General features: G+C 34.4%; 1 protein-coding gene across 1 annotated transcript; it reads left to right on the forward strand.

The window, feature by feature from the left end:
- The first annotated feature begins 3,396 nt into the window (after nucleotides 1-3,396).
- LOC145567174 (myosin-binding protein 2-like) lies at nucleotides 3,397-8,013 on the forward strand. The gene is made up of 3 exons (XM_081626408.1): nucleotides 3,397-5,282; nucleotides 5,409-5,657; nucleotides 5,744-8,013. The coding sequence occupies exons 1-3, from the start codon at nucleotides 3,599-3,601 to the stop codon at nucleotides 7,018-7,020; spliced, it is 3,210 nt and encodes a 1,069-aa protein (XP_081482534.1). The 5' UTR covers nucleotides 3,397-3,598; the 3' UTR covers nucleotides 7,021-8,013.
- Nucleotides 8,014-12,664: the final 4,651 nt, after the last annotated feature.

Raw genomic sequence — 12,664 nt, forward strand, 5'->3', positions numbered from 1 at the left:
ATTGGCATGTACCTAGAATAAAGGTTAAACATCAACAAAAAGAAAATATCAAATGATCAGCGCCTCTGCCTCCCATAACCCAATGCTGATACAGCAAAAAATGAGGTCAAGGAAGGTCATAAGATAGGTTCCATAGACATACAATTGCTCACCAATTATAGATTGGCAATGCATAAACTTAGGGCATATGAGATTGTCTTATCATGCTTACCATGCTTTAAACTTTTAAAGCATGATACTTTTCCCCTTATTCAGGATTACATCACGTGTCTTAAAACAGAACAGGAAGTAAAACGTTTTTAACATGATTGAACAATGACATTGAACACTCAATTATTTCCAGACTACTGTATAAATTTTGTCACACCAGTTATCCATAAAGGCATATGATATAAGGATCCTTTGTACTCATGATGCAGCTAGCCCTTGTGATGTTGATTAAATCTTGCCGATAAGGTGTTGGTGTTAAGGAGACTTTTTATTTTCCTGCACAATCACAGGAGATCTCACACTAAGTTTTGGCTCGTGCTTTCTTAGTATGCTAGTTTTGAATGTGCAATGCCCAGAATTAGTCTAATTCGACATCTAAGGACATAGCCCCTACTTTTAACAAGAGGGGGGGATTCAGCAAGTTCAACTTATTGGGAATTAAATTTTTATTTTTTTTTTCTAAAAATAAAAAAATTAAAAATTAAAAAAAATTAAAAAAATAAAAAATAAAAAATAAAAAAAAAATCTCTGGCAATGAGTTGAAAATTCCAAATACTATGAAGTAACCCAAGTAAACTTTGGCAACCGATATCTCATATTCAGACCCATGTAAGTAGATTTTAACATAATGTAACCATAAAAAAAAAATACTTAAACCCTAGTAAACCTTTTTTTTTTTTTTAATCTTCCAATTAGACAGCAATTGTAATATATATGCAAATCCTACAGGAACCATGCTAACAGTTAAGAATTTCCTTTCCAACTGAATATGCAGAATTTCCAAGTTTTTGTTCATGAGCTCCAATTTATAAAGGAAAAAAAATGCAAAAAACAATCAATTTTGAAGCAAATTTAAAGGGAATAAGGGTCCAAATGAGTGCTGCAAAATAACAAGGAATCTTTATTCAAACTACAAAATCATACCTTCTGGAAAATTTCCATTAATGGGGGGTTTTGGTTCTGCTGCTGGGGGTATTAACTATGATTGATAATCCAGAAAAATTGCGGGAAAATTGAAGAAATATTTTGCATTAATTGGTTTTGCAGAGAGAAGAGAGGGGCAAGAATTAAAGAAAGAGCAAGATGGTGAGTTAGTGACCCCAATCAACTGATTAAGTGATTAGCCAGCCCATTGAGCGGCCCATGGGCCTTAAAAACAAGTCCCAAATTCAATAGATTGAAAAACTAAGATGATAACAAATTCAGGTATTTCTCACTAATTATAATTGGGCTTGGGTCATTCTCAGTTTCATTTATGAACAAAGCTGTAGAATTCATCATCAAATTGAGGAACAAGTATCGATCAATGATATACTCCCTCGGACCCTAAATAATATACGAAGTATAATACTCCGCATGATATTATTTATTGAAGATCAATTTCAAGATTTTAGGTTGGAAACTTGGAATGTTTAATACGAAGTTCTATAGTGTAGATAAAAGTGCTAAAATTCTCAAACAAATAAAGTTGATAACCAAAATAAGAGCATGAAAAGACATAATATTCATAAAGTAGTTGAATTTATAGCACATTAGTTGAGGAAATAACATTCAATAGCAGTGCCCTCTATTCCTCTATCACTGCTATTGCTGCTGACTATGAAAGGCTTGAAGATCCATAGACACAAATGCAATGAAGCAAAATTCAGAATATAGTTTCTTTCGATGATTCATGTTAGCCGACTCCAAACCATTTTGGGATATTTGAGACTAAGGATTTATTGACTATCGTTGTTGCATACGATTCATATTCTCCTAAAACACTCTATTGATACCGTTGTATGTTGTAATGGTGTGACCTAAATGAAGTTAGTGACACCCATAATAAGTGTAATTAGCTAGTTGTGGTCCAATTTGGGTTATTTTTTTTGGATTGGAGTTGGGAGGGTGGGGGTTGTATGTCATCTAATTTATACACAATAAACAAAATAGATTTGCTTTATATCAAATCATCATACATTACGATAACTACATTTCATAGATGTGCAAAATTATTCAATTTTGGCTAAAAATAAAGCCACCCCCATCCCAATAAATCATTCTTAACAGAATAATAGTATAAACAATGACCACAAAATAATATAAATAAATAAATAAATATACAGACTATAGAATTTGAGAAATAATATCTTGATATTATAAACTTAATGCAATTCAACAAATATCATGATTATACATTTACACTCACTGTATTAATATTACCAAAAAAAATTAAAACATAATTATTTTCAAAAATGGAGGTAGTTTTTATAAATTTATAAAAATAAAAGGTATGAAAAGCAGACAAATTGGGATGAATAATAAGGGGGCCTGATTGAAAAAACACATGATGAGACCCAACATCTAAAGCATCTCAAAGGGGCCCCTTAATTAGCTGCTTTATATTTATAATTAATAATCATAATAATAATGTATAAATATTTATGGTCCACCAGCTCATTTCTCAAGTTGGTAGGCCACTTCAAATTAGCTGCCTAACAACAAAATTTTATTAAGTGTGGAGCGTTCATAAATTGCCAAAAGTTGACCAATTCTCTCTATTAACTATATTCTCTTTCATCACCGACCTAATTATTTTCTTAATTTCAAGTATTCTTCTACTAGCCCTTAAGAATAATATAAATTCATACCATATAATTATATATTAAGATTTTTTAAGCATGACATCAAATGCAAGGATAATACTGCTGCTTACTGTAAGCTTCTGGATTATTTGTGATGATCTCATGATCTACTACCTTGTATCACAAGCATTCCCGTCACTAATAATATTTATTTGTAAATAATACTCCCTCCCTTTGAAGAAATAATCATGTATGAAATTTTCTAAAATAACAATGATTTGCGATTTGTTTTACCATAATACTTTATTGTGCTCAAGTGATCCATACTATGTATGAGACTTGTTACAATTTTACAAATCTAAAATTCAATACAATGGACAGTATTACTCCGTATAATTGTATGTGTTAAAACACATTTTTTTTTTTTATCTAATATTATCATAGAAAAATCAGTAATGCTTGCTTCACTTGGTCAAAAAAATCAGATGCTTTCTTAAAAAAAATCATTTTTTTTAAGAATAGCCAATTCCATTGCATGCTCAATTTACTGAGATCCTTTTTTGGTATTTCTCCAAATCAAGGGACAAATTTCCCTTTATTTTTGGGACCCTTGCTTCTTTTTCTTGCTTTTGGCTCCCTCAATATTCAAACTACTACTACTCTGTAATAATCTTCCTCTACCATTTCATCTTCTTCTCACCTTATTTTCTCTCTCCTTCCTCAAACAACAATCCATCTATCTATCTATCATCATTATCATAATCGAGTTCGAGTTCCTACTGTACATATTATTTCAAAGGAATTCAACTACATACTAATTATCTATGGCACCACCCAACAGATTTTCATCTATGTTACATAGAAGAACAAACAGAATAACTCGTGTTCTAATCTATGCCTTTCTTGAATGGACTCTAATCTTTCTCCTCCTACTAAACTCTCTCTTTTCCTACTTCATCCTTAAATTCGCGCTATATTTTGGCCTTAAACCTCCTTGTTTCCTATGTTCAAGGATTGATCATTTCTTAGACTCTCACAAGAATGACAAAAACAAGAAGACAAAGTTTTCATCCTACTCGGAAATCATTTGTGAACAACATGCTGCTGAGATATCAAAGATTGGGTATTGCTCCCATCATCGAAAGCTCGTTGAATTACATGATTTGTGTGAAAGCTGCTCTGCTGCTCCATCAGATGATCCTGAAGTCAGCAAATGGATGACAGAGATTGGTATAGTTAAAGATGAAGATGATGATGCTACAAAGAAGTGTTCTTGTTGTGAAAGAGTATTGATCAAGGTCAATCCAATTAGTAAAGTTTCGCCCTCAGATTTTGTGATCAAAGATAGAGAATTATTGGGTGATTTTTTATCAGATCAAAATGTGCAGATAGGTTCTGATCAGTCAGATGATCAAGCCAAGTTTGGGTATCAAATATTGGATGATGGTGATGAAGAAGATAAAGAGGAGAACGAAGAAGTAGTTTTCGAAGCAGAGAAGGAACCTCTCCTTGATAATATTAATAGAAATAAGGGTGAAATTGAGGAGATTGTTAGAGTTACAACTCAAAATTTGTGTCCTGATATGCTTCCACAGCATCTAGATTTTTATATTGATCATGATGATTATCGATTAATCCCAGTTGAGTTTATTAATGATGATTCAATCAAGGTGGAGAGTAAAAGTGCAGAAATCAGCAGAAATTTCAAGGAAGGAAGGAAAGAAACTTCATCAGGATTTTCCAGGGAATTAGAGCTTATTTTCGAGGGAGATGAACTTGTTCTTCCTGGGTGTGAGGTTACTACAATTGCTAAGGATTTGCCTAGTATACAGGAAGAAGAGGAACTTGTGATTGAGAAGGTACAAATTCACAAAGAAGAGGAGAAGATAAAGAGTTCAGACAAATTTGAGCTGGTTTTTGAGGGTAATGAACTTGTAACTGCAGGTACTGAGACTGAGATATTACATCTTCCTAAAGATGAAGAACAGATGAAGGGTTCAGACAAATTTGAGCATGTTTTTGAAGGAAATGATCTTCTTGCTGGTTTCGAGTATGGAAATTTACAAAGTCCTGCAGTGGACAAGATGCAGGGTTCAGACAAATTTGAGTTGGTTTTTAAGGAAAATGAACTTGTTGCTGGTTCTGAATATAAGAACTCACCAATTCCCCAAAGTGAGGAAAAGATGAAAAATTCAGAAATTTCTGCAGTGGCTTATGAAGGAGATGAGATCATAAGTGAAAATTCACCTACAGATGAAGAGGAGAGCGTGACAGAGAAGTTGCAAGTTCGCGAAGATGAGGAGGAAGAGGATTCACAACTTTTGCAATCAGTTGCAAAGCAGGAAAAGAAGAGAGAAATAGAAGTTTCATTTCTTTCAGAAGAAAAAGAGGAGACTGCAACTACTAAGAGTACACCCATTTTGGATGTGCAAGAGAGAAACAATCAAGCCGTACAAGCTGATAGCCAAGTAACAGCTGTGAGTTTAGAGACACCTTCTACTTCTTCAGGTACTGACAGGCTTGTTCCAACTTCTAGAATTGTTCCAATTTCTATAATCTTTTTTCTTTTAATTTTTGAGTTAATTTGTTATTATACTACTGAGTCAAACTAAATAATTTAACCCCTATGACCAGATTCTAAAGAGGATAATGCATCTTATTTGATGACTGATGAAACTGATATTGAGGAAAAGAATCAGAATCCAACAGAGAAGCTATTGTTCCAAGAGTATGAGGCGAATCTTGCATCGCTTTTCAGGAGTTATGAAATCGAAACTGAAACAAATCAGAATTCAACAGATGAACTCTTGGTTCAAGTGGATGAACCCCCTACAGCCAGCAAACAAGAAACTCACACACTTACTGACAATGTAGTATGTCATGGTAATATTCAAACACCCCTGATTATTGGTTATTTCATGTTATGTTCTTTTTTTGGGCCTATATCTGATTCTAAATTCTAAATTCAGATGATGAAATTTGTGAAAGAAGTCTAAATGCCAATGTGAGCATGTCACATGATGAAGTTGAGGAAGACAAAGTTCCTGATACACCAACATCTTCTGAAAGCCTACATAAGAAATTATTGCTGCTAGGGAGAAGGGAATCAGCAACAGAGGAATCACTTGATGGGATGAGTACGATTAGTGAGCATGGGGAAACAATGGAGAAGCTCAAAGTGGACCTACTCACTGAGAGAAAAACTTTGAGAGCATTATATAAAGAGCTGGAGGAAGAGAGGAATGCCTCAGCAATCGCGGCAAATCAAACAATGGCTATGATAACTAGGCTCCAAGAAGAGAAAGCAACAATGCAGTTGGAAGCCGCGCAGTACCAAAGAATGATGGAAGAGCAGTCAGAGTATGACCAGGAAGCACTCCAGATGATGAATGAGCTCGTCGTGAAGAGGGAGAAAGAGAAGCAAGAGCTCGAGAAGGAGCTTGAAGTGTATAGAAAGAAGGTGATGGAATATGAAGAAAAAGAGAGGATGAGGATAATGTGTAGAAGGAGAAGCAGGAATTCCTCTGCTTCTTGCAGTTATGGAGAGGAGAGTGATGGGCAATCGATAGATTACAATCATGAGGTGAAGGATCAAGAAGAAGATGTTGGAATTAGTCCTCACAATCAAGCAGAAAATGGGCACCAAGATACACCAACCGAGGCAGTCCTATGTTTACAAGACTCATTGGCCGGGTTTGAAGAGGAGAGGCATGCAATTCTAGAGCAGCTCAAGGTTTTAGAGGAAAAGCTCTTTACTCTAGCAGAGGAGGAAGAGGAACATTTTGAGAACATGAAACCATTTGAGCAGTTCTATGAAGAGAATGGCAAAGATTTCGACATTGATAACAGGGGTGACAATAATGAGTTTATTCATGTCAATGGAAAACATCAGCAAGACAGGAGGGTCAACGATTCAATGCCAAAGAAGCTTCTTCTTCCACTGTTTGATGCAGAAGAGTCATTAGATTCCCCAAATGGAGTGTTAAATGGAAATGAAGATGAATTTCATATTACAAAGTTCGAGTTAGAAAAGAAAAGGTTTGCCGTAGAAGAGGAAGTTGATCATGTCTATGAGAGACTACAAGCACTAGAAGCTGATAGGGAGTTCCTAAAACACTGCATTGGCTCATTGAGGAAAGGTGACAAAGGCTTGGATCTTCTTCAAGAGATTCTACAACATTTACGTGATTTGAAGAATGTAGAAGTTCAAGCCATGAAGAATACAGATCATTGTGCTTCAGTGTAAACCTTCCATGACATTATTGGTTAAAATTACATCACCCTTCAGTTCAACATTATTGTCATACACCTATCTACACAACATACTATACTAGTCACTGTAGTTAGTGCCCGTGCTAAAGCAAATTCCATTGTTCATGGTTTTGTCTCGCTACTAGATCAAGTCTTGATCTAAGGAATCAAAAGATACAGCTAAAGAAGAGGATCAAACTTTTGTCGTCTAGAATTCAGTGAAGGACCCCTCCTAGATGGAGAAGGGGAGGTTCAGGGTATGCAAACAAGAAAAAATCAAGGTTTGCTGACCCTATTTTTTTATTTCTTTCATTCTTTTTTGTTTCTGCTTTTGTTCTTTATCCAAAGAAAATGTAAAAAAAAAAAAAAAAACAAAAAAAAACCCAAATTTTTGTGGGGTTAGTCTATTTTTTCTTGCCCATCACCTCCCTTTTGAGGAAAAAGGGAATGATGGATTTTAAGTGTGTGTAGGATAGTGGAAGTACTCAGAGCACAACCTGTCATTTTGTATTTGTTTTGTGAGGAACAAAAAAACAAGGCCTGGAAATTTGCAGAAACTGGGAGATCCAACAATGATTCCAGTCTCAAGCAAATAACATTAGTTTTTACCACATAATCTTAGGATTAGGACTATATAAAGCTGTATTTATTCTTCATTTTTGTTTTATATCAAGGATATTGTGGTATAAACTTTAGCCTTTTTTTTTTTGTATTTCTTTTTCTTTTCTATTTTGTGAATCAGTTGATCATCACATGGGTTTTGATCAAAGCTTTTGGAGTAAAGTTAGTCTACCTGTATATTAATCTAATGTAATGAATCTGTTCTGTAAAGTATATAAAGTGAGTGTTTGTTTATGCTTATTCCTAATCAAGCTTTATATTCATATAATTTGCTTGATACTCAACATTATTAAGGACAAAGTGCATGTAATTATGGAAATAAGAAGCCAAATTGCTTTTATTGTTAGTTTTGCTTAAAGCAAACTACTTCGCTAATTAATTTAGTAGGTACAATTAAGGATTTCTTTACTCCAAGAAAAAATCCATGTGCATATTATTAACTAAGTAGTACATGATACATGTTTCCACACTTATCTTCTCTCTAATATTTTAAGGCTCGACATAAAACCTTCAGCAAAAACACGCAAAAATGTTAATAATTTTTCTAGATTGAAGCGTGTATAGATAATTGGTGTGACACATACATACTTTATGGATCCTGTGATAATTAAGATAGGATGGTGTAAAGTAACAATTGGCTACATCTTAAAGCCTATAAATAATTTGACATAAGAACCTAGAACTTAAAAAAGCTTTTGCTTGAAGTTCCATAACAGAGTAGGATACCAAGTAGCACACCTAAGGATAGGTACAAGAAGATGATGAGCCACAAAAGAGGAAACATATGCATATACTGATAGTGATGGTAGAGAGGATAATTAAAGTAGAAATGGAACACATTGTCAAAGATAGGAGTCAAAAGTTCTAGCATGTATTACACACACACATCAAAGAAATAAAACAGCATGTATCATCACTAGTTGGCTCTGAACTCAGACCACTTATTGACTACCAATAGATACATACAGCAATAATGCACACATCAATAAGGCATACATCATCTATAGTCAGAAAAAAATTGTAGAATGTCAATCCACATAGCCTTAATGCAATACTCCCTCCGTCAGGATTTAGTTGTTACACTATTAGTATAAAATACACTATCAATCATGACAACTAATTTAAGACGGAGGGAGTATATGTAGACAACAGAGGTTCATTATGGAATTGACACTTACCAAATTGTTACACTGATGCAAAAATCGTGTTTGCTTTTCACCTTTACTCAGTAATATTTTTCTCAGTTGTTCTGCTTCATTGAGTCTAAAGTGGACTTAAATGAAACCATCCAAAAGACAAAGTGTCTGAATATCTATATAGAAACATTAAAGAAAAAAAAAATTATTTCTAATCATGTATCTCATGCAGAAAAAGATGTGAAGCATGCATGGACTTAGGTAACTCAAGATACATCAACAATTCAACATAGTGCATTTCTAGGGCAGTCATGGCCAGGCAAAACGACAAACAAATGATCCGGCCATTCTGTCCCTAACATTGTCAAGTGTGAAGAAAATGAGAAGGAATGGCCTAGGACAAAATTATTAGGAAAACTAATCAGACCAGAAATTGATGGCTCAATTCAGGCCGAGTCAGCTCGGGTATTAAGCAAAAGGGTACCAAATATAATCAAGTTTTTTCCAGCAATCTTCTATCACCTTGATATAATTATAGCTTCAATGATAATTACCAACGAATATAAACTCCTAAACAAATATGCGAAGAACAAGAAACTAAAAACGTACTTAGAAAGCAAATTATGCTTTAGTACAATAATCTTCACAAGTGAGACAAGAAAAAAGGCTAATATGCTTATAAACCACATAATTGAGAGATTATAGGACATCATATGTGAAAGGCAATAACATTGGGGCCCTTAAGTAATCATACTGCTTTGGATGCCAAACATCTCAAGTTTTCATTGTCAAAGAACCTACTTTAGCAATTAAGTTAATTGATCCTACAAATTAACACCCACTTATTTCATTACAATTTCCTAAGAATGTTGTACGGTTCACCTCTTTTGTGTAATAGATGATTTTAGCTTCTAATGTTTTAAATAGTTCACTCTCATTTGTACGATCAAGTGCAACTGATTATTATAATCAGAACTATGATACTAATTGTTTACTCAGTAGCCTCTAGCCCTCTACTAGAGATGATAGGTTAATCAAGAGATGTGCATATAGCAACTGCATTTCACATGTTAAACCGACTTGATAACAGGGGGTTTAGGAGTTATCTATTATAACCAGTAAACTTCCTCTAGCTTCATCAATAAGTCAAAATCAAGCACAATAACTAAGATAATTCCTATGGTATCTTGATACTTAAGTATTTAAGTCATAATGTCGGATACAAACATACAATTTTGGAACTACGTGTGACTGAATGTGAAGTTGGTGAAGCGTCAATCATGCTGAAGGGCGGTGAGGGGCTGAGGGCTTATAGCGTTGAACCAAGGACTGGCAAATTAGTTAATTCCTACCATCACGATTCACGACCACCCAATAGGCCAAGATAGCACAAAAATCATAACTACATTTTTACCATTCCTTGAGATTAGCTATGAGTTCCTCAATGCAACTATTGTGTAAACAAACATTTAAGCTAATCTCATTTCTTGCTGCTTTCATCATTACCTTCCAAGTTCCAACTAAAAACTAATTCCTCAATTAAGTCCTCACTTCAACAACTATTAACAAAATCAATCCAATGTTTTCTGACAACCATCAACAGGATCACACAGAGGGAAATCATGATTCTCAAAAACTGCTCCCCAAAAATTTGTACTAAATTGTATTTCCAACAAAAACAAGAAATTATTCAACATAAGCAAACATCATAACATAATAGACATACATGTCAGTTTCCAACCATGTAATATAACTAGTAGTTGTACTTTACCCCACTAAACTAAAAGATTGTTCATCTATAATATAACATAGATCTAATCTAAATTTTCAGTACTACAAAATCATAATTCATACCATATAAAAGGTATCATTAACCCAGTTACACTAATGATTTCTTGTAATTATAATACCTAACAGGACAATAAAAATCAAGTAATATGCCTTATATACAAATCACTTGGTCATTGGGCTAAATTTTACAGCTAGGGGTGTTTAATGAACAAAATTGTGTTACAAAAGTATAAATCCACACTAATACCATGAGTAAATTGTTCATACCATTCATTAAAAAGCAACTTTTAAAACTACATACAAGTAATTGATATAGGAACGAATAACGATGACTATAGATTTTGGAATAGTCCAAACTCTTGAACCACTATATGATTAGTTATACTTATACACATTTGTCTTGTCGACTCGTTTTACATTCCAACACTACGCATTCTACCATGTCACTTGCGATTACTTATAACTATTACTTCGTATATACTAGTAAGATTTTTGCAACATACCCTACTTACCCCAACAAAAAACCCTATATTCCCAAAATACCAAGTATTTGTAAGCATAATGTCCCTAAAACTATTAAATTCATATTATACACTCTTCCTCCGTCTCTAAAAATTCTTCCGACATTTGTTGCAACTTGCAAGCACCCATAATCTTTACAAACTAAATAGGGTAACATATCCATTACAGTTCAAATGTTCAATTAGGTCAACTCCCAAATTAGCCAATAACTATCAAATTTCCAAAAAAAAAAAAAAATATTTCTAAGTATTTACAAGCGAACGTAATTCAACAAAATTGTTAAGGGTTACAAGAAAGTAACTAATTAACTATAGTAAGCTAGTGATGTAATGATGTTGAGGATGGTAAATCATACCTTGTTTTGTTGTGGCGAATTTTAAGAGAAGACATGATATCGGAGGTAGTGGTGGGCATGGGCCGTGCCGGGCCTGCCGTGGGCCGTGCCTAGGCGGGCCATGAACAGTGTCGTGCCGGGCCGTGCCGGCCCACGGTGGAGGCGGGCCGTGCCGTGCCGTGCCGGCCTTCAAGGTTTCCCTGTCCACGGCACGGCACGGCCCACCGTGCCGGTCGTGCCGTGCCGGGCCGCCCGTCGTGCCGGCCACCGTGCCGGCCCACGGTGGAGGCGGGCCGTGCCGGCCACCGTGCCGGCCCACGGCTTACCCTTTTTTCTTTTTTTTTTTTAAAAAAAAAATTTAAAAAAACTTTAAAAAAACTTGAATTTTTTTTATGAAAGAAAAAATTGAATTGAATAATTATACAATTTAATATTTGAATTTAATAATTATTAAATTTTTTATGGAGTTAAGTTATATTAAATATTGTTTAAATTATATTAATATTTATTGTTCATTCATAATTTACTATATATCATATTATTCATATAACTATATAAGTATTAGACAAAAATTAAATAACAATATAACATATTCCATAAAATTAAAAGTTGAAAAAATTCATTCATAAAAATTTATTAAGTAAAAGATAATATGAAGTACAAGTGTACAACTAACAATAATTGATGAATAACTTATTTTGTTATTTTATTGTACGGCTAATGTTAATAGAGTACATAGCCAACATAGGAAATACTAACATTTTCACTAATTAATAGAGTACATAGGAAATACTAGAATTTTCGCTAATTAATATTAATTCTCGAGTTGTTGGTAATCTTCAATCAAGGTCTTCATTATCTTCTTCGTCTTCATTTTCGGCTTCATGTTCACTAGCTAATGCGGAGGAGCTAGTTGAACCAGAACGATCGGAACCATCGATGTTGTCGTTGGCCGTAAAAGTACGATCTTGGATGCGTTCTTGGGCATCCATCCAATCCTTCAAGCAAACACACATTTCTAGTGTTTCGGGCTTCAAACTTGTTCTTCTATCGTCTAGAACCCTTCCCGAAGCACTAAAAGCTCGTTCCGAGGCAACGGAGGAGGCTTGGATGCTGAAAATATCACGTGCCATTGCCGCCAAAATTGGATGCTTTGTGCTTTGGGATTTCCACCAATCTAGGATGTCCATCCCCAACCTCGAATCTTCGTCCAAGCCTTTCATGAAGTCGTAGTT

This window comes from Chenopodium album, chromosome 11 (assembly GCF_948465745.1).
Source record: "Chenopodium album chromosome 11, dcCheAlbu1.1, whole genome shotgun sequence".
Taxonomy (NCBI): domain Eukaryota; kingdom Viridiplantae; phylum Streptophyta; class Magnoliopsida; order Caryophyllales; family Amaranthaceae; genus Chenopodium; species Chenopodium album.